This window comes from Grus americana, chromosome 9 (genome assembly GCF_028858705.1).
Source record: "Grus americana isolate bGruAme1 chromosome 9, bGruAme1.mat, whole genome shotgun sequence".
Taxonomy (NCBI): domain Eukaryota; kingdom Metazoa; phylum Chordata; class Aves; order Gruiformes; family Gruidae; genus Grus; species Grus americana.
In genome coordinates, this window is record NC_072860.1 from 17,552,897 (window position 1) to 17,580,147 (window position 27,251).

Below are 27,251 nucleotides of genomic sequence, written 5' to 3' on the forward strand. Positions count from 1 at the left end.
CTTTGTTTCTCTGATTTTCATAGTTAATTGGGATAGAAAAATTCTAACGTTTTTACACACATTCTGCAGCCACATCAGAAACTTTTTCTGGGGATACTTTTAACCTCCCCCAAACACTGAGAAGCAGCAACTTTGTACAGAATCCTTTGCTCCCTCCCCACACCTCCACACCCTTCTTCCCTCCTTCTCAAAGGAAAATGTACATTCTTGTTTCGGGGAGCTTGCTGCTGCCAGTGCTGGTGCTCCTTGCCATTCTCGTCTGTTGGTTGCTTTTATCCGATCTTGGGTTTGATACGTAAAACTTGCACCCCTGCTTCATGCCCCCACAGCATTTGAAAGGTTTGTTCTTATTAGCCAAAATGTTTATTCCTCTTTTCTTCACTCCTCACAGCTAGTTTTTATTATTAAAATAGAAAAAAATAAATAAATGCAGGGTCTGGAAACTGTCAGTGACCCACAAACCCTCCCTACTTGGTACGTGCTGCATACCCCTGTGGTACTGGTCCCTGCTCACCAAGCTGCCTCAGCATCCTTCTCTGTCCTGGTGGTGCCCCTATCAGTCACTTGGGACACCTCGGTTCCTGCCCGTCAGGGCTGCCCAGCCCTCTCTGGGTGTTCATTCCCCCACTCTGTCTAAAGCCTCCTCCTCACCAGTCTCCAGCCTTTCTCCTCCATTTACCTCCCAGGAAACCAGTTTTTCCAAAGGGCTTGTCATTTCTGGTTTTCCCCACAGAAAATATCACGGATGTGAACTCTGATCCTATCTCTCCATAGCTGGAAAAAAAATGAGCAGTGCAAACCCTGGCAAAGTTCCTCAAAACCGCTGGGTTTTGGGACACTACTCTGTGGTCCCATTACTGGGTGTTCACAGCCTGTTTACGTGGCAGCTGTACAGCCAAGGAACAGAAGTCCCCTGCGGTTTCGGATGGAGCAAGGTAAGGCTGGCAAGGAGAGCTGCGCCTCTGGGACAGGCCGCTGCAGCGGAGGAGTCGGGCGGAGCTGGGCAGAGGTGTGGCAGCGTGGCCACTGTCCCCTGGCGAGGGCCTGCTGCTCTTAGCCCTGTCCTCACGGGGGTTCAGCCGGGTTAAAGAGCTTTACCCCAGGACGCTTGTGTTGGGACTCAAGATGTCAGCACCCCCCCACATTGCTGGAATAGCAAACCCAATTCTACTGTTGCTTTTTTAGATATTATTTCAGTTTTGAAATGAAAAGTGCCCCTTCCCCTATGCACACAGACATGGAGCTTCCTGATTCTGGAAGCAGACTTTGCTGTGCCTGTGCAATTTATGGTTTTGGGGGCTTTTTTTGTTGGTTTTTTTTTCTCTTTGAGATACCGGTCACTGAAATGGAAGTTTTGAATTATTTCATGATCCAGTGCAGTGTGTTTAACTTCCTACTGGCTTGTTCACTGTGGCTCCAGGAACTTGATGTACCATAAAAACAAGTGTTGTTATGCTGGCATCAAGAACTGGGGCTTGAAGGGGCATCCAGCCTTGGCAGAATCCCCGGATTTTTCAGAATTATGTTCTATTTTGTTCTCTTCTGAAAATCAAAGCCCAGCCAATGCCATGCTTTGGATTTCAGTTGGTTCTATCACTAATGTGTGCCTGGAGTTTGATGTCAACAGTGGAGTTCTACTGCCCCTCCATTCTTCCCCACTTTTTCCTTAGCTCAAAACCTCTCAAGAGTTTATGATCAAACTTCGTTCCCTCCACCCAAACAGCTCACCTGTTAACATTCACCACATATGGAAAATACTAGTCCAAAATTAAATGTACCAAGCCAGCAGCACATGAAAAAATGAGTTAAAATTAGGAGCATGACTCCTGGGGTTGTTCTGAGGCACCTCCTGCAATAAGGAGCCGTGGTGCAGACGTGGGATGTCAGCGCAGCCCTGGCTCAGCTCCTGCCAGCACCCACTGGAGCGATCCCTGCTCGTACCACCACGAGGGGACCACGGAAAGCAAGAGAATGTGGAAACAGTGCTGGAACAGGAAAGCGTTCTGCTTTCAAGTAAGCGGCAGTGCTCCAGCAGTAGTACCGATACTTCTAACACAAATTCGCCTAGAGTGTCTGAAATTTAAGTGCTCCCTTGACAACCGACTCTGCCTGGTAGTTGGGCACCAGCCCCTTTCCTCCCGCTGAGACTGAGTTCTGTGCCAAAGGCCCTCTGCTCACAACTTCAGTCATCTCACTTGAACTTTAGAGCTTTTGGCACAGTTCAGCTTGGACACGAGGACATTTGGATGGGGCCAGCACAGGCTGGTCACAAAGAGCAGAGCAGACTTCGTATGGCTTGAGCTCCCTGTCCTGTGTGGGAGCGTCAGAAAGTGGCCAGCTCCACCGCAGGGCTAATTGTGCTTTGTGCACAGACCCGCGTGTGATTGACAGTCGTGGCAGGAGAAAGGGCTGCTCTCAGTTAAAAAAGCAGCACTCTGCTCCCCAGCAGCTTTGCTCCCTGCCCACTGCCTCATCTCACTGTGCAGAGACGGTGCCCAGGGTGGTGGGTACAGCTGTGACAGACCAGCTCCTGTAGGCAGCGTGGCCGGCTGTCTTTTCCATTGTTGCTTCCCTTGGTCAGAAGGTATTTGGAGCTATTTTGTCTGTGTTGACATTCTGCTGGACTGTGGGAATGGAAACCTGTGTGCTTTGACTGCCCTTGTGTTTTCACTGCAAACTGTTTTCCCCCTGCTGACCTCATGCCAGCACTGACAGAGCGCTGCCTGAGCCCAGGTATGGGTGACTGTCCTGGTTTTGGCTGGGATAGAGTTAATTTTCTTACTGGCAGCTGGTATAGTGCTGTGCTTTGGATTGAGGGTGAGAATAATGTTGATAACACACTGATATTCTAGTTGTTGCCAAGCAGTCAAGGACTTTTCAGCTTCTCCTGCTGGCCTGCCAACGAGAAGGTGGGGGGCATCTGAGAAGCTGGGAGGAGACACAGCCAGGACAGCTGACCCAGACTGGCTACAGGGATATTCCATACCATATGACATCATGCTCAGTATATAACTGGAGGTTGGCTGGGAGGCAGCATGGCTCAGGAACTAGCTGAGCATTGACTCCAGGTGGTGAGAAATTGTGCTATGCATCACTTGTTTAGTATATTTTTTATTTTTTATTATTACTACTAATAATAATATTTTCTTCATTTTCTGTCCTATTAAACCGTCTTTATCTTAACCCACGAGTTTTACTTTTTTCTTTTCAATTCTCTCTCCCATCCACTGTGGGGGGGGAAGCAAGCGAATGGCTGTGTGGTTGTTTTAGCTGCTGGCCAGGTGAAACCATGACAGACTTGTCCTCCCTGCCTGACCCAGAGCCACAGCAAACACCAGCGCATCAGCCACAGCCGGTGCCCTGGGGCCTGCAGAGAAGGTCCCCAGTGCAGAGCGACCCACGCAGGTGAGTTACTGGGCTGTTCACAGGGTTACCTCAAGCTAGCTGTCACATTTCCATAAAGCACTTTGGGGGATACAGCATTTCTCACTGCTTTAATGCAGCTCCCCTTTCTATCTGAGAACAGTGTCTCTGCTGTACAAGGGCAGCTTCAAGATCTTAATAGTTACTGCAGCTTCACCATAACTGTGTCTATCGTGAACCATGTTCCCCAGAATAGTCTGAGCTCTGTTACGTGGTTTATTTTGTCCTGTCAGAGAGACAGACCACAGTGCCCTGCCCAGCAACAGCCCTCAAGCATGTCTGTGGCCAGGTTTCTTTACTTATCGTGTCTTTTTCTTTGCTCCAGATTTTTCCTTCTTCCCTTTTTCTTTCTGCTTTGATAGCTGTTTCTCCCACATCTTCCTGAGGGCCTGGTAGGGGCCAAGGTTTCTGCGGACCATTGTACCTCTCCACCACGCCTGCAGCTGCAAGCGAGAGAGAGAGAGAGATCTTAGGGGAAATGCCTTGCTGGGGTACCTGGTACAGCTCAATGGCCAGAGCGCATCCTGCACTGCCCAGCTGCAGGAGGGAACCCCTGGCCCACGCAGCAGCAGTTGGGCCTGTGCTGGTTACGCTGGAGGTATCCACGTCTGGGCTGAGGGCATCTGTGGCTGGTGGCAGGGGATGAGCAGGGGAACTGCCCCATGACCCTCCCTGTATCGCCCACGCAGTGGGGCCGGTGTGATGAGCATGACTCCAAATCATTTGAGCAGACTGGCTTCTCCCCTTTTGTTCCCTTCTCAAACTTGCAGCTAGCTGCTGGCTTTATGTCTGCCCTAGAAGAAAGGGACAGGCTTTATCTGTCCTTCGCTTGTGCCATCCCACACCAAACAACTTTCTCAGGCTGTTTTCTGCCTGACAAAAGCCCGTGGTGCACAAGATTAACTTCCAACTGCTAACAGAGCAGCACTGCCTCTGCGTTGCACCCCTTTACCTTCAGGATGCTCTTCAGCTCCAGGGCATCCTGCTCTAGTGCTCGTCTTTTGGCCTCCTTTTCCGCCCGGTCACTGATGATAGTTTCCTCAAAAGTCTGGCACTGCAAGATAGCACAGGGGTGATGGCAGCCATGTGAAAAAGACACCCCCTAAACGGCAGGGCCAGCCTTCAAGGATCCCGCTGCCCAGCAGCTTGCCGAGGCAGAGCAGGGCTCACCTGGACTCTGGTGCACGGAGTCTTCTCTGGCTGCCCACTTGTCTCATCCCCACTACCTGCTTCTCACAGCCCAGCCAGGGCTGCTCTGGCCCATGGTGGGGGTCCCCACCCTCTGCACCACGGAGCTCCCTGGCAGCCCAAGGGTAATGTGCAAGCACGGACCTTCCTCCCCCACCTCCTGTATTTGATCTTTCCTGAATCCAGACGGCAAATGTTGCTCATTACCACCGTCGGTCCTAAGGCACCGAGAGCTGCTGCCAAAGTGAAACTTCTCACGGCTTGGTGCAATTAACCCTCTGATCCTGTGCTGTAAAATGGCTGTCTGATGGCGTCTCAGGCAACAGATGGTGGCAGGAAGGACCCGTGCTCCCCAAGGGAAGGTAGCAGATGATGTACAAACACACTTGGAACACTGAGATGACAATGTACAGAGTGAAAAATGAGCTGAAAAGCAGGGAATCATCTAACTTGGTTCCATCATCTCATCAGTGACAGTAAGGAATGATTACAAGGTAATTCCTTCTGGCCTTAAAATGTTCCTTCTTCTAGACACTTCTCCCTGCCCTGTGCTGCCTGCACCACTGTGATCCAAGCCCAGCAGTTAACCAAGAAACCAGTGTGGGGCAGGAATGGTTTTAACGGGAATCAGTTCCCTTATAACAGAGCACTGTGTAGCTGTGACTGTGTGTCTGCAGGGAGGGATGAGCTGCCTTTTCCAGTCTCAGCCTGTCTGACCCAGATGTTACTATAAGGAGCAGATTTGTTCAGACTAAGGCAACAAAGGTGAGGCATATGGATGGGATGGGACAGTGTCTTTGCCCCTTACAAAGGCTGTCAATAGCTCTCTGATTACTTGCTGGTATTTGAAAATAGCTGTAGGGGAAACATCATCATCCCTCCTTGATGTCACAGGTGGCAAATAGAAGATGACTACTCAGTCCCTGCCTTCCCAGGACCAATCCTCATAATCCCATCCCACATCTCAAGATTACTGATTATTTTTTTTCCATGGTCCTGGTTCCTTACCTTTTCCAGGTAGGAAAAAACCAGGATGCAGTTTTGCATGGCTGACCAGTGAGATACTGCTGGTGTCTTACCTCCTCGGCAAGTCTCTGCAGCATTTCCAAGTTGTTTGCCTTTGATGCTTTTAGGGCATCCAGTTCTTCGTCTTTAGCATCTGTGTCATTTTCGTACTTGTCCACCCAGTATTCCAGCTTCTCTTCCACCTTCTGCATGGGGACAGAGTAGTGCTCAGCATGGTACGAAGAGTGTACAGGGGAAAGGTTTGCTACTGTTATCTGGCCTGCTTTCAGGATGGTGGTAAGAGTCCCGTAAATTTTGCATGGTCAGTGTTTCCTTCTTGTCTAAGCCTTGAAAAGGTCAAGCCCCTAGGATTGGTGATAAATTACTGGTGGGCTGCAGTCCCCTCGCTGGGGCTTCACCATGGAGGCTGCAGCACTGGACCAGGGATGAAGAGAGGCTGGGTTGGGCTTTCAGAGGTGCACATGGAATGGAGAAGCGCTGGGGGTTAGCTTTGCACACAGTCCTGGTGAAGTAAATGACAACCAGAAGCCATTCTTTGTTTCAGTGCAGAGGGAGGGGGTGTTAAGAAACAGAATTTGACAGTGAGAAAGCTTTTATCCTCTGCCTGACTCCCTGCCCACTTTCTGGATTAAACTCCACGCACCAGGAATAAGGTCCCAGGGGACAGCACTTTGCGCTATTTCAGGTTGTGAACTTGGCTTTGTCTCACTGGTGAATAGGAGGGCAGGTGTTGCTGAAACAGTCACCCATATGACTTCCTCACATTCACAAATAACTTCTCCATAGCAACAACCATGTCTGCCTGCATGGGAAAATAATCTGAGGAAAAGCATCGATCTCATTACAGCATCACAGCTGGACACACAAGGGAGATGGGGGCATGGTCACCCTCTTCTCTGTGGGCTCCTCTAATGCCACCAGCTGCTGTCTGAGCAGAGAGGCTTGCACGTTGTGTTCTGCTAGAGGTCAAATAGGCTGCAGCTTGTACTTGGAAAGTCCCCTTGCTATGAAGCATTGATCAGACTAAGGTGCTGGGATATGGAGGACAGTATTTAATTGCTCTCAAAATACAGCACTTTTTTGCACTCAAATTACAGTTTTAAAAATTTATTATCTTCTATTAAATTTTGTACTGGCAGTGATGTTAGGTACCCTGCAGTAGTACAGGTTTTTTTCCAGTCATACAGTTTATAAGATGCTTTCCAGTGTTACTCACTGGAATGGGCACTGCTGGTAGTGACAGGAAGCTCTGAACTTTGGATCAACAGCACAAGGACATTCCCGGTTGTTTGCTGCTGAAAATGGGTACAATAATTGTGAGTCAGCAATTATCCAACCCTGACTCCCCCTCACATTAAGACGAGGCAAAACTGGGCTGGCAGTTTGTGTCATTTCCTCCTTAATGCCCCCTCTGTGCAGCACTTGGCTCTGTGAAACTTTGTGCAATAGCACTCCACTGAGTCGCTGGGAGCCCCAGCTACTGCCAAAGAAGGTCTAAATAAATTTCGAATTAGCTGAATACAACTACCTGAGGGAGGAAAAATCCCTAACACCTGAATAAACAATGCCAATCGTTACATCAATTCTAATTTTAAGGAAATGTATCCAAATGTAGTAAATCCCAAGTCTGGGAGAGCTGGGTTAATTACGACTCGAGAACAAGTAGTCATTCAAACAGCAGCAATCAGGAACCTGGTAAATTTGATGGAGCAATAACTGGTTTTCTTTAGGCACTAACTGATGATGTAATGTTTATCGGTTGCTATCTGAAGCATTAGCAGAAAGTCACACGCACCTTATGGTGTTGCCTGAGGAAATTTTCAATCTCCATGTGGACTCGAATCTCCTCATCAGTTTTGCTCCTCAACTTCTGTGATCAGCGCAGACAGAAAACATAAGATATGATGTTAGTGCACACGTGTGTGTGCATACATGCTGCTGAAAGCTCAGCTGGTGAGCAAGAGTGCAGGAGCTCTCTGTGTAGTCCACAGACATTTTTCCCAGTGACAAAGCTAACGGAGGACTCTTTCCTTACTAGCTGGAGATGCCTGCCAGCAGGGGCTGAGGGGAAGGGCTTACCTGAATTTCCTTGTCCAGGAGATTCTCTGCATTGCTGCACTTCTTCTGGGTTTGGTGGACCTGGAGGTCTGTGCTTTTCTTCATGTAGCAGCTCTCCATGTTCGTTTTGGCCTTCGTCTCTTGGAGCTCGTCTTTGAGGAAGGCAATCATATTATCTCGGTTCTAGTGGAGGAGACAGAAGCGGCACAAAAGCAAGCCTGGAAACTGAGGTCAGCTCACTGTTTCTTAGTCTGTCCACTCCCTGATAAACTCAGAAGACACAAGGCTATAGGCTTCACACTTTCCCTGAACGTTGCTCCATTTCAACCTCTACTTCAAAGGGAAGTTTGATTTGTAAACCCATACAGAAGGCAATAAACCCATCAGAGTGATTACCTCTGGAGAGGGTAGAGTGATGAACAGAGTGGGACAAGAAGGCAGGCCTGCTGGTCTCTGGTCCAGGAATGGATTCAGTCATGCTTATTATAAGCGTGAAAGAAGCCAAATAATGTCAACTGCTTAAAGCTAGGCTTTACTAACCTCTTGAATTAGGCTGTCTCAATGAGTGAGCATCTGTAAGAGGAGGATAATGCCTCAGCCCCGCATATGCCAAAGTTTGATTTCCTAAAGTATACTCTATTCCTTGGATTCTTTTTTTTTTTTTCTAGTTATGCAGCAACTGCATAAACACAACCTTCGGAACAGGTGAAAATCTAATCTTGTCTCACTCATATGTTTAAACAGTTCTGTCTTGAAATCTGACCAGGTAGATGGTGCCCACTTTGATATAAATGCATACACCCAAGGCAAGGAAGAAGTGCCAAGGAAAAGCTGGCTATGAGCTCCCAGCCTCTACCCAAGCCTTGTTTCACAATGGAACTGAGCTTTCCTGGGGGAATTCTGTCCCTGGGAGCTCCCCCATGGGCAAGAATCCTGAGCCAACGTGCCCCATTTACCCGGCTTCTGGAGTGTGCTCAGGAACAAAGTGCATTTGCTTGATTTGGGATTGTTGTTTTGTTTACTCCTTTTTAATGAAATTGAGTAACAGATAAAAGTTAATTAATCTGGGGTTGGAACTTGGAAGAACCGCCTGTAAAATGAAAAACTCTAGACTTTTGTATTAAGAGTTAAAAAGGTCATCAAAGTCCCCCATGCAATTATGCAAGATCAATCTTAATGCCTCTGGTTTGGTGCCTGATTGCTCCATTACAGCCTTTCTCTTTGCTTTCCTGCCATGCTATGACAGGTCTGACATTCATCAGCCAAACCTTGCAGCTGAAAATCAAATACCAAAAGGCTGGCATTTAAATGTTTCGAAGCCCACATATCTTGTCTCTGAAGCACCCTCACATTCCTTAGCTCTGTAAACATGGAAAAATGCCACAGGAAGAAGCCAGCTCAATAGTGCTGTATTTAAAAGCCTATGCAGCATGACTCATTTGGAAAAGGTTTCCTTGTAAGAAGAATTTTGAACAGTTAAAAGGAAAATCCTTCCTTCTGCACCCCTTGTCAGACATACCTAGGAAAAGTACATTTATAAGGCTCAGGACAATTAGGGGCCTTGGCTGGTTTGTGGGTTTGAAAGTCATGCATTGAAAGTTTTTTGAAGGTTTCCAACATCAGGTATTATTTTACGGCCATATCGCCATATGACTGCAGACAGCTACAGACATGACCTATTTATGCCCTATTAAGGTTTCTTGTAATGGTCTTTGTTTTCCCTGCTGTTAAATTTTTGATGGGTACTGGGGGGGGGGGGGGGGGGGGGTGTGTGTTCCTGGTCAGTAGACATGGGAGGTGACTGTACCACTTTGTTTTGAGATTGTCCTCCCTGTATCGTGGTGGGATCATGTCTAAATTGAGGGGCTGGCAGAGAGACTAGGGAGATGGTAATGAAAAACACTGATTTTTGTGGCGCTAGGGCTCAAGAAAGCGAAGCACTGCTGATGTCCGTGTGTTACTGCCATCTGCTAAGGATCTGCAAACAGGTCAGAAAAGAAGGGTTCAGCCTCGGTTATAAAGTACTCAGATATTAGAGAGGTGGGGCAGAGCATGAACGCTTCACCAGGTTATTTTCTTTTTCATTTCATATTTTAGTAAAGTGGAGGAAAAAGTGCTTTTGATTCCAGCACCCCGGGCCTCAGCCAGGATGCAGGCCCATCTGCTCTGTTTGTTTTCTTTGTTGTATGGCACGGTTGTGGTTTGGATTTGGTCTGTGGTGTTGTAAAACATCTTCATTAGAGGCAGGGAGTCTGGGGTCCTGGTTACACAATCCAAAGCAGACGGGAAGTGAAATGCAAAACCCTACGGCTGGTTTACAGCAACGCATTTGCTTGGAGAAGGAAAGTCAGCTGCAGGCAGCTACTGCAGCCCAGCTGTTGATGGACCTGGCACTGCAGAAATAAGGCACATTCGGTATTAGGCTGCAGGTAGCAAATTCAACAGTAAATTCTCCAAACCTGTGGGCACCATCTATGGAGCGTGCTGTTCCCTGAACTTCAGGGACAGGCACTGGGAAAATGAGTTAATATTTATTCATTCTGGTTCATCATAGCAAAGGTCCCAGCCAGGATACGGCGCACTTTCATAGTTAATGCAGTAAACCTCTGAGCTGCTTATTTGGGATGACTTCAGCGTTGAATCTGCCAAACCAAAGATGCAAAATCATATCTCATGTGGCCAAAACTATCACAAAACTGGCAAAGACCAAGATCAAAACCCAGGAAATAGTTGTCAAGAGCCAGTCTGCTTTGCAAGCAGGTAAACAAGCTGATTTTCTCTGATCTCTCAGCTCGCAGACATCAGCTCAGAGGCCCGTCTGCTGCTGTTATCCGGTGCCATAGGAGTCTGCCCCACAGATGCTGTTTGGCTGCAAAAGCAACCGCACTTAGCTGGAGAGGGTATGTGCACTCCTGTCTTTTCATTTACTTTGATTTATCTCTCTTGCAAGTGCTGCCTAGATCTCTCAGCTCTTTCACAGCAATTAGAATTTACAGTCACTTAAAATACAGCTGGTTACAAATAGCAAACAGGAGTAAACAGTCCCAGGAATTCCTCCAGGGTCAGATAACCCCCCTGCCGCCAACAGCATACCCAACGCCCGCCATTTGGCAGGCACTCGGAGGGGGCAGGGGAAGGGGTGCTGTGCTATGTGCAGGCAGCGAGCATGCCGGCAGACAGCCCTGCTGCCTTGCCTCCTTGCTTCCACACCCAGTGCGTATGAGCTCAAGTCTCGCCACTAGCAGCTGCACTATCTCAGCTTGCAAAGCCTGAAGATATGCTTAGATCTACACACCTGCTGCAGCCTGGACTTGCTTCCCCTGAAACCACAACGTGCAGCCCTACGGACAGTACATTAAGGCCGTAGCCCGCATCTCTGTCCTGGCTGCCAGATCATCCCCATGCTGCACGCCCCCGACAAATGCCTCAGCCGAAAGGGCAGCAGGCCTGGAAGGTCACCCAGCCTCAATATAGTGGCGTCTGCAGCCCTCTGCTAGCTCACCTCCAATCTCAGCAAAAGCGGAAATGAGCTGTGCGAGGGGCAGTTTGTTGGCAGAGGGAGCAGACCTGCTGTTGGCCGCAGCACTCTTGTGCTCTCTGGAGCCAGGTTTGGACCTCGCACACCAGCTCCAGGTTCTGCTGAGCTGCCTTGGGGCTGTGCCAGCAGAGGAATGAAGTTGCCCAGGAACTCAGGACCATCGCAAACCTCATGCTTTCTACTGTAATCGCCTGGTGCATTTTTCCAGTAGAAACATGCACCAGTGGGTGTGTAGATATGTTTAAAACATCCCCCCAGAACATTTCATTAATGCATTCGTCCTCCTGGGAGAGGATAAGGGAAGCAATGTGACAGATTTCAGTCATGCTACTAAAAGCACTACCGAGTGTCACGCTGATACAGTGGAGCTGGGTGTGTTATGAGAGTCCACATAGAATAAAAGTTACGGACCTGTGTTCACTGTTACTGTAGTGCAATGTCTTGGTTTTCTGTCTGGTACGTAGCCTGCAATATTACTGCTTGTTAAATTATATCATGACTTGCACACATGTATGGTATAAGTATACCACAGGACATAAAAAGTCTTCGTGTGAATAGCAATGCAGGAATTCTAAAGTTTACATTTCCTAAATTTTTATGTTAAACTATATAACATATACCATATTAACTTGTTTCAAAATCTGTGCAGACTGCCATCACTTGTCCGCAAAACTGGAGAAAGTGAGGTTTTTTGCACAAGCTAGAAAATGAACACTGCAGCAGCAAACAGAACTCCTGCAGCCAAACCAGAGCTATCGGCGATGCTCCTGCACGGAAGGGTAAGAGCAGAACCACAGCAATCATTTCAGCTCCTTTAGGGACATCAGTGCTTTCCAAGAGGAAAGAAAACAAAATAAATAACATCTAGCATTTGATTTGTGTTCCATTAGAAAGAAAAATGAGCTGAGCAGGCTACTACAGCATTAATTAGTATCTCATTAAGAGCTAGCAAGGCTGAAAATACAAACATACAGGCAACATGTGTGAAGCAAAGACCATGTTTTTCTGGTTCTGCAATTAGATTGGCTCGCTTTTGTTTTCTTATCCACTAGACTGGAGACACCCATGTAGGCTTTTGTCTACAGGTCTGTGCATTATTATTGTTCAAAGTACTCCAAAATCAGCAAGCTGTATTTTTGTTTTTAATTAGTTGGCAAGGTGACAAATCATGCAAGTGTCTGTAAAACTGCCTATGGGAAAATCCCATATGAAGAGAATAGAAATTATTCTCCCTTGGGAGACACGGTGAGACACCATTATTTTTGGCACGGGAGGAAAGCACTACTTGAAAGTAGTCTTGTCTTTGATTTGTTATCAAAGCTGAAACTATAAGGAAGCCCAGAAAAGGACTTTTAAGCTGGAAACACAAAATCCCAGATGAGCGCAGATCCCACTTGATGAGGCAAAGAGCAAGAACCAAATTAGCAGAAGGTACTGACAGAACACAGAGAAGAGCATCCTCTCAGCACAGGAGGTATGCACCTTCCTATGACTGCAAGAGGTAGGAGAGGTGCAGGGCAGGAGACAGAGAAGCGCCTGACTGCACAGTGCCAGGACATTGCTGCCAGTGTGAGATGGGATGATTGCAGCGCCTTATACACCAGTCCCTGGGAAGGCATTGCACCAGAACCAGATATGTATGCTGTGTGTGCAGACAACGTGAGGTGTGAGGAGTGCTACACAGGAGGAGAACTGTCTCATCATATTCACTAGTTTGGGGAGTGGGAGAACAGGAGCTCCCTAGGAGGCATGAGAATCTGACTGAGAAGGGACAATGTGCAGAAGCAGACAACATGCAGTCTCTGAGCCTGACGAACTGTCTAGCTTATTTCATTTAACTGCCACACAGATGTCAAGGGACTTTTGGGTTGTCCCATAGGGGCTGGAAATAGGCTCCCATACCATTTCCAGTGCCAGTAAGTATTTATTGAGGTATACAGCTCCCCTTTTCAGTCCTGGCTCTGACCTCTTATAGATGTTCTGCTCAAATCTGTAGGGAAGAAAAGTTTGTCCTTCGTTTTGATTTTAGTTCCCACAACCGTTCTTTCTTGGTTTGTCTCCTAACTTGCTATCTTTCCATTTCCTTCTGTGACTCCTCCTCTTTCTCCTCTCTGTTATGTCCACAGTTCTTTGCTGTTCTAATGTCTCCCCTGGACCTCTCATGTTTCATCAGTTATAGATATCTGCATATGCTACCAGTGCCAATAGATCCTTCATGTTCTTACAACCATCCTGTATTTACAATTAAACTTTTCACTACACATGCATCCAGGCTGCCAAAACAAAACCTTCATCTTCTATAAACTGTACTTCACCAGCATGTCAGTGGCTTAAAATTCCTACGTAGCCAACTATATACTGGCTTGATCACTGTCCACTCTTGTTCGAAGACAAAACTCAGTGATACCATCTCTCCTCAGATGTCCTTGCTGTCCTCTTGTTCAGTACTGAACCAAGTGTCAGATTCTTGTTCCTTCTTTCAGTCCTTGTATAGCTGTGAACCTGCCTGCCTTTTGCTTGTTTTCTATCACACACTCAGCCTCAGCAGGGCTAGACTACGTTTTCATGTTTCTGTATAGAACTGCATGTGCTTTTGCTCTGAAGCACACAAGAGCATCAAGGCTGAGCTGTCTGGTAAGCATCAAAGTGACCAGGGATATGTCATTCAATTGATCTGCACTTGTGTAGCAAGTCTGACATGTCCAGAATGCCCCAGATTTACTGTGCATGCACACACCGTTTGCATACTGCAGTCAGAAGGGCTGAAGCTTTCCAGAAAGAGCAAGTTGACAGTGTATGTGCAATAACATTGATCTGCCCCTGTGTAGGACTTCCATGTTTGGGATTTTCTAATATCTGGAAGCCTAGAAAAATAGATTAAAATCATGACATTTTCCCCAGACAAAATTTTAGGTAGAAAAATGACATGCCCCTGTGTCAGCTTTATTTCCTTCTCACTCCCTCATCGTCACACTTTCTTCCATGCCAGGTGTCACGTCTGCATGAGTAAGTACAACAGAACCTTAGATACTGCTATCTGCAGATAACCTCTTTCTCACTGACTGCAGCTGCCTGTGCTTTGCCACTCCCAGCAATGGGTTTGGGGTAGTCTAATTTGATCATGGGTTCTCCTGATTATGAGCATTTTGAGCTCCCATTTGAAAATCATTGGACACTGCTCTTAAAGTCACTAGCAGGCTTATTTAGAATACAAATCTTTATTGCAATTATTCTACTTCTATATTCCTAAATGATGGATCATTATATATGCCACACATCCTCTCATCTGAGTGCCAGTTCCTGGGCAGTGGAGGCAAGCTTGCTAACAGGCTTCCCCCCTGGCGTGATGCCCAGTGCTAAGTGATCTCACCTGAAGTTCTATTTCAGTTTCTTTCTTGACATCTTGCAGCTGTTTCTGGAGTGACTTTATCTCTTTCTTTCCTTCCTCCTCCCTGAAGAAAAATGGGAAAATACAATAATTTGAATATATCAAAAAAAGACAAGAGCTGTTTACCTAGAAGGGGAACTTCCTGTCTCCTGATACATTGCACCTAGCTGAACACTGCCCCACTTATCCTCCTTGCTCAATGAGTTTCTAACAGCTGAACTAAATGGACACAAAAGCTTGGCCTGCTGCTTTGGACCAGTAGAAGACAAGCTGCTTCTGTGGCTGAGTAGCAAAAAAGGCATTCTCCTCTTCACTCTGAGTCTTGGGGAGGCAGCACATCTGCAAGTCAGAAACAGACTTCTCACCAAAGCTAGTGACTTGGTAAGTAAATCCTGAAATAAGAGGTGTATGGACTGAGCAAGAGGATGGGAGTGAAAGGGAGAATGAGCCAAAAACCAGGGGATGCTCTTGCTGAAAACCTGGAGTGGACTTGAAGATGATGTGATTCCTATAGCAGGGAGGGAAAAGCCTATCATTGAGTGACGGTTTCTGCACTTCAGGCAAAAATCTCCATTTCTGGTCAGAAGCATGCCTGATCAGCAGACAGTGCCAAATTGTGTAAGTTTCATCATATGTATGGAGAATGTTTTTTTCATATTGGACTTAAAATTGTTCAAAACCCACTGCCTCAGGTTCTGAGATCCAAGAAGGAATATGAGCAAAGGCCAAAAGCCAGAGAAGTGTTTACCTGTCTAAAACAAAGCAGATGCTGCAATGTTCTAGATCTTACTATCTTATTTCACTCAGAGTGCTTTTCTAAGTCTTTATGCTTATGATTTGATTTAAAGCCAGTAAATACTATAGTTGGTACCTCAGACTTACAACCTTATAATCAAACACACATTTCATTTTTGGAGTCCTTAGCTGGGTGACTGTGATAAACAGAAGCTCCTGATACAGAGTTCCAGTCTTACTGCAGGCTGCTTTCAGACAAGTATAGTGACACAAAACCAGACAAGTATATATTCCATTGAAAGGCAGATCAAGTTCATTCCATGAAAAGAATGTATAGTCAAACAGCCAACATGGCTAGAATGGAATAAAAAAGGATTATGTCCTTTCCGATTATAATTTGTCTGCTCCTTTCCACCTTCCAGTATTGGATGGTTTTTCCACGAGCAATTGCTGCTTTCATTTTTGCTTTCTGTCCCTTCCATGGATAAATAATGAATCCCTTGGTTTTAGACAGAGGAAGAGTTTGGTTTTGTGCTTGAAATCACACATTTCACGGGAAGCTGGGGACTTGCCCTGGAGGCAAACCCTTGAGCCACCACTGGAGCTGTTACAGTAGGTTGGACTCATGACAAATCATGACTTACAGCAGCTTTGCTGTCTACCCTAAATGATGGGCCTGAGCTGCTGCACAGAACAAAGTAGCTTTAAAATGGTCAAATACTTCTCTGATGACTGCTATTTTCTCTGACAGGCTTGGGATTGAACCAGACCTTCACATGCTAAAAAAACCTCCAAACCTCTAGTGCAGAGAAGTCTGAGCTAAAGAATCACCAATTAGAGTTGAGATGATAACAAATCCATACCCTATAAGATATGGGGCAGAAGAGGATCTATAGTGCAGTGGCTGGTGGATTAGCCCTAAATAAGACAACTGCCTCTGTTACCATCTGTGCTAGCCCCTCGCTGCTGCTGGGAAAAGGGAGCATATTAGCATATGGGTCAGAGCAGATTCTCCTGGGCATCACATAACCTAAAGACCATATGTTGCTGGCCCTGGTTTGGACAGATTCTCTGCTGCTCTGGCTTTCACTGGGGACCAGAATTAAAGATCAGGGAGCTCCTACATCACATTATGTTTTAATTGCTATGGGGCAACATTTGCATTAATGCAGACGTTGGTGCCCACTGTGGTCAAAGCTCAGGCAATTCCTAGCTCAGATCAGTATCAGAACCATCAGTTATTTCATTCTGAAGAGGAAAGAAGTGCAGTTTGTAAAGCAGACAGAATAATTCAAGTTGAAAAAGTAGAGTCCTTTCTGTATTTTGTTGGGTTTTTTTTCCTTTTTAGCCTGTACTGAGGAGGAATGGGCTTTGGCTTTCAGCAATTAAGCAGGGAAGTACTGAACACAACGCTGACCTGATGAGGATGTCATGAAACTTGCTCTTTTTTGCCTTCTCTCTCTCATTAGCTTCTGTTAGGCTATTAAATGTTCCCAATTCCTGCATCTTTTTCATAGTGACGGTAATTACATCATTTGCATACTGCCTGCCAGGAAGAAAAGGAACACACAGTAATTTATAAGAGCTAGTACTACCATGTCTGGCACCTTCATCCATTATTGTTTACAGCTAAAAAGGTAAGGAAATATAAGATCCCATTTCTGTTCTTATGTCCTATCAAACCCAGGAGGGCTTCTCCCATGGTATCTGCTTCTTGGACGTCTGGAGAACTCTGTATTAGGACTTGGTTGAAGTTTATAATTTAAAAATTCTGCCCTGAATGCTACTCTAGGAAATAGCAAAGAGGCACAAACGTATCCATGTTGTGCCAGACTGTGCTGCCATTAGGAAGAAGGCTGCTGGCCTGCAGTAGTGATGACAGATAGGTGGATCTTGGAAAATGAGACCTGGGGATGCAGACAAGTGTGTCTATGAAGGGATATCTGGGTGCCAAAATATCCCAGTACAGCCCTAAACTGATCTTAACAAATACATGGATTTGCCCAGTTTATTGAATTTCATGGTGCATATGGTATTTATATTTTAGCTGCATTTTCCTCATTTGTGTGAGGATCTTCTTAAAGGCTCTATTGAAATGACATTAAAGGACAGAAGCCAGGATGCAGAAAAATGCATATCGAATGCTCAGCTCCCCAGTCTGTCTTTTAAACCAAAGGTTGCTAGTATTTCTGCAAATCAAGGCACTGGATTAGGTGCAGGAATAAAACTTATTTATTAAAAAAATCCCCTATTTGTTTTATATATATATTATCTGTTTTATAAAGGACAATAGCTGTAGCTGTCATAGAGGCTCTGTGTGCCCTGCAGAATAACCAAGTTCACAAGACAATGCTCAGATCTCGCTTTGCCTGTACATATCTGCTAGGGGAACCTGACTCCAGATACCAGAACATCACCACTGGCTAGTACCTGGCATGAATTCCACCCAAGCAACCATTATCAACTGGGTAATATTTTGCAACTCCATTCAAAATAAACTGATTGTCATTACTCGGCATCAAGGCAAGCAAAGGGCAGAACTAAATGGCCTATGAAGCTAGACACTGCTGCTCTCTTTAGAGGTGCTCCTTCCAGACCAAGACTGCGGTACACCAGCAGTGGGAGAGTGGGAAGCTTGTACTGTTGCTTACAAAAGATAAGACTGAAAACTTTACAGCCCTGAGCATCCCCTAGAGCCATTATATTTGTGCTTCACTCACCTGTCAGCCTGAATTTTTCTGAGATTCTCTACAGACAGAGCACTGTGTTTCACGGCCCTTCTGGAAAGATGAGGGACATTTTTTCGATGTTCAGTTTTCCCCAGCTGCTGCCTGTGTTCGATGCTTTTCAGAGATGTGGAGGTAACTGTTTCCCCATTCCCTTGCCTTGCTGACATAAGCTCTTGGTAGTTAATGTCCAGCTCCTTCTGGGTCTCTATGACTTCCTTCATTTCCTGGCTGCTAGTCTAAAAGGGAATAAGAGACACCTGCTTGCACATTGGGCAGTAGAAATAAACCTTCTGCAACATTATGTGAGAGGAAGAAAAATTAATAATAAACTAGAATGAAGCTATACTAAGAGCAGTTTATAGTGTTTGTTTGTTTCTGCTCTTCTACTCTTTGCAGACTCTTTTATCTTGGTTAGCTTTGAGCACATAATATAGGCTTATAAAGTTTATGGGATCAAAAGTCCTAAAGTGACAGGACTAGAAAAGGCCTCAAAAGGTGAATTCATCTGCCCCAAAAGATGATGGTTCAGACTGTCATTCCTGGTATGTTCTTAATGACCTCCAGCAATGGAGACTGTGCATCCTCCTGCCAGTGCCAGCACATCACAACAGTCTTTACTATGTGAAAGATTTTTCTCCTCGGCTGCAGTTGAGCCCCTGGTTTCTTGTCCTAATCTTCATAGGCACAGAGAACAAATCATTCCTTCCTTTTTTGCAGCAGCTTTTATGTATTGGAAGACTGTCAGCCTGTTTCCCCTCCATCTCAGACATTTCCCAATGCTTCTCACCACAACCTTTCCCTACAATATTATTGTTTTAACCAGAGCTGAGATGTGTGGAAATAAAAGTGATAGACATCAGCTATCTGCTTAGCTGGTTTTTTTTGAGAGAGTGACAGCAGAGGAAGCGTAACATGAATTGAAAGAAGAAATTAAAAATATTGGCAGCTCTCTTCTACGTGGAAAGGTATCTTGTGGCCATGTACAATTTTATCAAAAAAGAAAAAGCACCAGAAAAGCAAAAGCACACTATAAAATAGCTGAGGCCTTGCTTCTAGGAATTTCTCTGCTTTATGTGCTATGGGTAAGAATGCAGGTGTATACGCTGGGACATTAAAAGATAAAATTTTCCTTCCCACCTACTGGCATCTCTGTGGCTGAACACTTAATAGCAGTACCACTGAAGCCAGCTAACACAGTCACTGCCAGCCCCATCCTAGTCCATAGCTGCCTACTCTCCACCCTGGCTGCTTGGAGAAATGGATTAGAGAACTCAGTGAGCTGAAACCTTTTCCAGCAAAAAGGAGGGGGAAAAAAAGGTTATTTTTAGCAGCACCAGTTGTCAGTCCAGATCCCTCCACCACCACACACATGTTTGTGCCAACACAGCACAGAGGGCAGAGTGAAAACAAGCAGTCAGGGCAGCAACTCTGTGTGCCAGTAGTATTTCCAAGAAGTTACTTGTCAGGCAAGACTCCCTGAGTGACCTGCGATGCTGCCGCAGTCCGTGGGGCACTGTGAAAGGCGTTGCAAGGGGCCGCTTTGTTCTGAGTAGCTTGGACACCTACAGGTGGGAGGAATCAGCCTCTGGCAGTGCCTGACTCGCCACTGACTACAGAAGGAGTCTAGGTGACTACATGCTTAATTTTTGGACAGTTAAATTTAAATTAATGCCATGCAAAGTATACACAGACCAATGAAAATTACATAGTTAATTAGAAAAAAAGGGTTTACATAGTTTTCTGGTGATGGCTGTACTTCAGAAAGAAGTCCTTTTGGCAAACAAACTGCTTTAATATCATGTAGATCTTATGAATGTTCTGATAGATGTTTTTTAATGTCTGGGAAAGTTCAAGACAAGCTATAACTGGATTGTCTGTAAACAGCAGGGACTTACATGCTAATAATTACCAAATAACTATGTAAGAGCAAGGAGTTTGTAAACTGCCTGTGTTACCATCTGTGTAGCCTCCTCGCTGTTTATCTTTTGCTACTCTTTTGCCCAAAATTCAGCAAATAGAAAGGCTGCCTTCCTCTGGGGGAAGCAATGTACAGGAGTCCCTGATTTGGAAAATCAATGAGGTGCTGGCCAACACTGTGATTAATCCTCTCAAAAATGCCATCAACTGAAATTTAGATGTCAATCTTTGAAAATGTCATTGATTTGTTTGACTGACAGAGCTCCAGGGTGTTTTGCAAATACAGGTCTTCTACAAATACAATAACAAATGTAAACTGAGGAATGGGGAGGAGTAGCAAATAGCAAAGCACTAAATTTAGCAAGTAGCTTCCCAAAGCCATTTTCTTGTTTCTAAATTGTTTCCTTCTCAATTTGTTTTGTCATCTTCAAGAACACAAATAGGGCTTACAGGCTGTAAGAAAATTGTTTTAAGTGACATGGAAAAAATGAGCATCTGTGATTGAAGAGAAAAGATAAAGTGTTTTCTCTATAATTTAAGCATACCTTTAGCAGGTCTATCAACCTGAGTCTGAGTGTCTGAAGGAGACAACTCCTACCGGCCTGGAGCTATGCTCTTTCTCTATGTTTTTTGCTGCTGGCACATCAGAAGTTTCCCACCCAGCCCTCTGAGGGAGAAGCATCCTCTGGAAACAGGTGAGGCTGGCTCAGAGGGCTCTTTTAAGGGGAGGAGTGCCCTCTATTGCAGAGTCTAAGCATTGTTCATACTCTGAAATTTACTGGAACACCAGCTTCTGCTGCTTTGCAGCATGGATTTTTTTTGACAAGAAGGTAGTATGGAAAGGAACCAGGTAGGAAACAACATATTGATTTACCTTCCTCTTGCATTCTTAAGCGGTACATTAGTGTGAACAGCATTAGATCTGAAAACTGGGATCCTGGGCTTTATTTCTATCCTGCTCACACATTTTTTTTTCTTGAGTTCCTCTTAAAAAAAGAGCTTCAAATCTGCTTAACCTGGAAGCAGCCTGCTATGACTTACAATATATGAGAACAGAACTTAAACCCATTTACCCCATGGTCCCATCCTATTTCCTACGTCTATCATGTACATTAACAGCTACCAGAAATACCACAACACCTTCCTCCACAGCAAGAAACCTCTGCCTGAGCATTAGTGCTTCTTCTCTGTTTTTTATACCTCTACCCAAACCCACTCAGCAATGATGCCTATTAGAAATCAACTAATTAGTAATGGTCATTAAGAATGGGTAGTTACTAATACATTTTGAAGTGGAATCTTTCTTAATTCATTGTATGTAGGGACAAGAGGAGCTTTAGCATGGATTTACAGAGGAACAGAATTACCCTGGGTTTTTTTACCCTTTCAAATATCCTATTTGTTAGTATTTTAAAAATAGCTATGTATCTACATAAGAACTTAGATATGGTTTGCTTTCTTTTCCCTAATCTTTTGCTTGTCATCTAACCACTGAGATTTTAAAATTATAAGCCCAGGAACGTCATCTTGGGTCAGTAGGGTACCTTGAACAAAGGCTTCTCAGTGATGCTGCAGCATAAATATTAAAATGGGTCAACCATGCACTTTTATTGTGTTTTTTCACCCAATGGTCATGGAGCATTTTGCAGAAAAAATATCTGAGTTGATTTTTTAAAAATGCTGCTAGAAGACATAAAACCAAGACAAGAAGAAAACCAAGAGAGATTTCTTTAAAGATCAAGGATAGAGGCACATACATGGCTGATGTCTGTCTTGCCTGCGTATGAAACCGGCATGATATATCCAAGAATTGAGAGCTGATCAACACAATTCTCCAGCACAGCAGTAAACAGCAGAGCTTCCAGATGAGTGAATTTTTCCATTTCTTTAGTCTCTGTGCTCTGGCTAAGAGGAACAAAGACAAAAGATAGCAATGAGAAAGACAGTATGGTGTTAGTAACAGCAGTTTAAACTAAAGATAGACCTGAAATAGCCTTATTTGCAGGCTTTCATATGCTTCCCTAGCTTTGTTTATAGCCTTTCATACACTGTTTATAAGAGCCATGCTCTGCTAACGGCTGCATTCAGGGACAGTGGGAATGTTTAGTTTTCACAAAACAAAGTAGGTCCTGGTCCCTCCTGCAGTAGATCTGGGTAGATAGGCCGAGAAGGGAACAGATATGGAAGGCACAAACTGGGTGGTGGCCTCACCATTCAGACCTCTGTCGTTCTGTTTCATGCCAGACTTTGTTCTTTAGGAAACAATGGAATGAAGGTGCCTTTTTAAAAGGGGAAAAAAAAATCCACACCTTTTATAAAATCTCAGATGGTGACCTTTCATAATCTAATGATTCCTCATTATTACTGCGTAGCCTTAACATTTTTATGATCCAAATCCCCTCAGCAGGAACTGTTACCACTTTAAGATGTTACAAGTCAAACAAAAGCCAATATCTGGACTAAGTAAACTATCTTTAACATTCTGTGTTGAATTATTTTAAACACATTTCAAATGCGTAACTGCTCTGATATATACGTAAGCATCGCTTTGCCTTGCTTACAGACAGAATATTGTGAAAGCGCATCTGGGGAATGGTGGAAATTCACTATTAATGCAAGTGAAATTAGTCCATTTAGAAAAATGCATAATAAAACACCTGCACAAAAAATGGAGAAATTCTCGGAGATTTTTAATGTTTTGGCAAGCCATTAGACAATCCCTCCAAACCCTACACTCACAAACCAGATATTTCTTGTATATCATCTAGCACAACTGGAATCTGAGATGACTGAGATCCTGAATTGCATTATAATGGAAGCATCGGCATCCACTAACAAAAATCTTCATTTGGCTGCTGTACCTACGACTGGATTTGTGCCATCTGTAAAATCCTTGAATAAACATACTCTAGGTCTGCAGAATATTACAGTCCAATCTGTAAGCATGCCAAGGAAATACATCAGACAATGCCTGTTAGTGTGATTAACAGGATAAGACATGGCCACATTCTATGAAAATTAAAGAGGTTTAGATGCAGTTATGCTCTGGATCACTGGAAATCAGTGATTTTTCATAAGCAATGTTACAAATGTTTAAAAAAAAAAAAGCATATTCACCATAACCTCCCTGAAACTGTTACCCTTTGTCATACTTTTTTGTTGGTTTTGTTGAAAAAAATATAGTAATTTACAGTTGGAACACAAAATTAATTTCACTTTGGCAGAAAATAGGGGTCACTTCTTAATGCAGGTTTATTAGATGTCTATTAGTATAGTAATAGGTAAAACAAACAAAAATAACTTAGATTTTATGTATTTATTTCTTGATGTCCCTGTCTCTTGCAGTAAGTTGTTTAATGCAGCATGTGCAAATGTACTGTCCTTTGTAACAGAACGTGGCTCTCCTTGTGCATAAGACTGCAACTGGAAAGCCTAGTGTGCGAGTGGCTACATATATAGTCACTAAGACTGGAATATTGCTCCTTTCAGGCTAGACCCTTTTCTTCAGTTAAGTGGATAATAACCCAGAATGCAAGATTACCAGGTGCACAGTCTTGTGTTAAGGATTTTCACAAGAATTTCTGCTATGAATTCAGGAGCACAGGGTGGAAGAGAGGGTTCAGGGGTGGCATGACTCCAATGTTATGAACCATGAATAATGCAAAGTGCTATGATATAGCAGGACTGGTATTTTCAGCAGATATAAAGAAATATTAATGCCACCACATAAGGCATCAGTAAACCTCACATAAGGCGTGGTGCATGTTTCTACTCCTTTGTGTTAAAAAACATGCACAGGTACAGAAGACGACTAGTGGGCTAATCATGGGAATCGAAATTCTGTTTTACAAGAGGTTAAAAGAATTGAGGACTGTGATTACTCTCCGTAAATACATATGAAGAGCAGATACCAGGGAGAGACAGAGCTATTTAAGTTAAAGGATAATACTGGTCCAGGGTCAAAAGAGTGTAATTTCCCCTAAGCCAGGCAATTATGATAAGGTTTCTAACTTCTGGATGGATGAAAATATGGAACAGCCTTTCAGATAAGATAATGGTAGAGGTACTCTATTTCAAGAAGCTTGCTTAAATCATGGCAGGAAAAGATAACAGCAAAGGAGTGATTCTGAATATTATCAATATGTTTACTATCCTTCCTGTACTATTTATACTGACTTACCTAATTAATCCCACCGTTCAAGGCTTTTGATGATCACCTATGACAAAGAAGGAACTGATTTCTTCCCTTTGCTTCTGAGATTTTTTCTCTCCTTTCTCTTAATTATTAAAAAGAAAATCTACAGCTTGAGATAAGAATCTGATAATGTCGTTAACAAATAAATATCTAATAATCTGTATAATAAACTAAACCCATCACTTTTCCTTTCTTTTCAACCTTGGAATCAATGATAAAAGCGGAGAGGCACAAATTAAGTATTTTTACATAGAGAAAGTCAGACAATGTCTCTTTCCAGTCAAAAGGCACTAATAAAATATTTTTTAATGTTTTACTCATTTTTATCTTTTTAAGAAATCTACGATCCGTATTTTGAGTCGAAACAACATAAGAATAATCTATTACATGTGGTGTCCTAATGCTAAAAATATGGTGAAAAAAGATTTGTTGTGAGATAGCTGCGAGAGATGATTACAACAGCATTCTTGAAAGAAGAATAACATGTGCAGCTCTCATAGGAAAAAGTGACTTATTTGGAAACAAAGGAGGATGCAATAGCTTTTCCTCTATCCCATCAGCAGCTTCTGTCCAGGAGAGAATTAACTCAAGATATTAATGTGCATTAAGAAAGCTCACATCTGGAATGTTTCTCTAAAGCCTACTGGTTTGCTCCTCCTATATATCTCCTCTTATAACCATATACTCACTCAGCAGATGCATGTGCCAAGCCAGTACACTCTGGGCTTATGTTGACTTGGAAGTGAGAAGGAAACCACTGTCTGGGGCATTAAGAAACGCTACAAATAGAGAGCCGCTCTCCCTGGATTTTAGTGTTAACGCAGTGCCCACAGACCATCCTGATGCAGCCATTGGCATCAACCTTAATCACTGTGCTTTGCTGAACTCCTTCATTAAACTCTATTAATAAAAAAAAGAGCTATGTGAAGGATTCAGCTTTCCCCAAGAGTTTACGTTGACATTCTTCCCCTGCTGATCTAAAGGGAAAGAAAAACATATCAAGAAATAATTTTTAAAACAACTGTATAAAAGGTCTGGCCTCCAGTTCCTTTGGGGATTGCAACCGCCTCTGCTGTGTGAGAGTCCTGGATGCACATTTCTCCCATCCTGCTGCCTGATAAACCAAAATTGCTTCAAAGGCAGCATTTTTTGCAGCATTCTTTTCAGTCAGTTAAGGAGATATTGATGAATTCCAGTAAGAAAATTCAAAACTGAGAATGTCACATCTCCTTTAGCTCTGTTTTGCAAATGACTGGCAAAGAGAGGTTCTGAATCTCCACAGGGGCAGTGGCTGGGCAATAAATCAGAAATACTTTAGTTTTTACCCCCAAAAAATGTCTCTTAGGCAAGCAAAATAGTTGTGGCCTTACAAAACTCTGCCTACCACTACGAATGTTAGAACATAAGTTGCTCATTTGAATAAAAAAAAGAAAAAAAAAAGAAAAAAAAAGAAAAAAAAAGAAAAAAAAAGAAAAAAATGAAAAAAAGAAAAAAAAGAAAAGAAACCTTGAAAATGTGAAGTAATCTTGGTTTTGGCTTAGAGATGCAATTTAGGTTTCATCCTGACTGTAGAGAAAGACTTTCTGCTCCTGCTCTCTGAGGCTGTACTGATGAGAACTTGGGACAACTGAGTGAAGGAATGAAAGACATGGTGCTACTTTTAGCTGTATGTCCCACGTGGGACTAAATCTGCATGGGACAGGAAAAGATAAGATTTAGGGAGCATTTATTGGCTGGGGCATCTCTACCACTGGGAAACAGAGTGTTTCATCAGATCATTTATTCTCCTCAAAGCAGGGACTGCGTCCTTTCTCTGACCAGAGAGATTCCTAGCACATATTTGATACTGTTAACAGGGTAGATTACTGAGCGTTGCTTTGCTTTCTACCTCTTCCTTAAAAGTAGAAGCCAACAGAATCATTCGGAGAATTCATAATATTCCATCCCTTCTCTGCTCCTACTTCCTAATAATTTTATCTCTCTAAGACAAACCTCTGCTTATATGTGCTTACAAGGTATTGAGTGCTTCTACTCTGGCCCAGCAAAGCACAGATAGATTTAATTCTCCTGCTGGATTGGGATCTGATTCCTCAGTCCAGGCTGAAGCTCTCCCAGCCCAGCTGGTGACAAGATGACAGTAGATTTCATTCCTGAGATTCAATTTTTCATCAAAGCACTCTTGGCACATGTTCAGATGCAGCTTAAGACACTTAGGAACAAAGTGAAAGTCAGGATGGCCAGGGCACATTTTGTATTGGAGTAAGTTCCTAAATCACTTAAACAGCTCTGAAAATGCACCTGAATTTCTGGCTATGTGAGGGAAGTGACAGAAGTCAGGAGCGAATGATCCTGACTGGGGGAAACAGCTAAGTACACACTTCCACCTATTCTTATTTAGGAAAACACAGGAATGTTAGACTTCATTGCTAGGATTTGAGCATAGAAATACATGTTTTCTGTCACCGAGGTGATATCGGGAGTAAAGTAAATGTTGAGATGATTCATTAATTCAAGGTGAGAACAGAGGAAGACAGGCAGGGCCGAGAGAGCCGCCATCAGAAGAGGGCCCCAGACCCCCGACCACCCCAGAAGCGCCAAGCGCTGCCCTTCACCTCCCCGCTGCCCCCTCGTAGGGCTCCTCGGCTTGTTCCACCGCCGCGGCCGGTTCTCGCTGCCGGGCTGCGGTCCCGCTCGCCCTGCCAGGCCTCTCGTCAACCTCCGCACCGGGATCTATCCCCCCGCTCCAACCCTGAGCGGCCGCAGGGTCCTCCCACAGCGACTGGACGGGCGGTACCGGGCCGGGCACCCCCTGCCCGTCCGCTGCCGGTGCTAGGCCCAGCGCGGCCCCGGCCTGCTGCGGCGCTCACCGGGACGCGGCGGCGGTGGCGACGCCCGTCTCCATGGCGACCACCACGCTCCGGGGGCCTCGTGGGGCTGCCCCGGCGGGTGCCTGCACGGCGGGGCTGGGGCCGTCCCTCCCCAGACCGCCACCCGGAGGAGAAAGGGGACGCGGGAAACGGGGTGAGGGACGGCACTGGGGAGCAGCGTACCCAC

General features: G+C 44.5%; 1 protein-coding gene across 4 annotated transcripts; it reads right to left on the reverse strand.

The window, feature by feature from the left end:
• Positions 1–188: 188 nt before the first annotated feature.
• On the reverse strand, positions 189–27,099 carry IQCG (IQ motif containing G). 4 transcript variants are annotated; one of them, XM_054835345.1, is made up of 11 exons: positions 27,065–27,099; positions 21,760–21,907; positions 18,077–18,321; positions 16,774–16,902; positions 14,604–14,685; positions 7,717–7,878; positions 7,433–7,507; positions 5,691–5,822; positions 4,376–4,477; positions 3,723–3,866; positions 189–391 (listed from the first exon to the last, which is right to left on the reverse strand). In XM_054835345.1, the coding sequence occupies exons 1-10, from the start codon at positions 27,097–27,099 to the stop codon at positions 3,723–3,725; spliced, it is 1,254 nt and encodes a 417-aa protein (XP_054691320.1). In that variant the 3' UTR covers positions 189–391. The 4 variants fall into 4 exon arrangements, with proteins under 4 accessions (XP_054691320.1, XP_054691323.1, XP_054691322.1 ...); XM_054835348.1 differs by lacking the exons at positions 189–391; positions 27,065–27,099 and adding an exon at positions 26,810–27,058 and having other exon boundaries at positions 2,448–3,866; XM_054835347.1 differs by lacking the exons at positions 189–391; positions 16,774–16,902; positions 27,065–27,099 and adding an exon at positions 26,810–26,931 and having other exon boundaries at positions 2,448–3,866.
• Positions 27,100–27,251: the final 152 nt, after the last annotated feature.

Coding starts and splice junctions, on each gene's coding strand:
- IQCG (XM_054835345.1), bottom strand. CDS start 27,099: ATGGAGACGGGCGTCGCCACCGCCGCCGCGTCCCG. Junction 16,903..18,076: donor AGAAAAATTCAGGCTGACAG/GTGAGTGAAGCA, acceptor TCTTCCTGGCAG/GCAGTATGCAAATGATGTAA. Junction 14,686..16,773: donor TTTCATGACATCCTCATCAG/GTCAGCGTTGTG, acceptor ATTTTTCTTCAG/GGAGGAGGAAGGAAAGAAAG.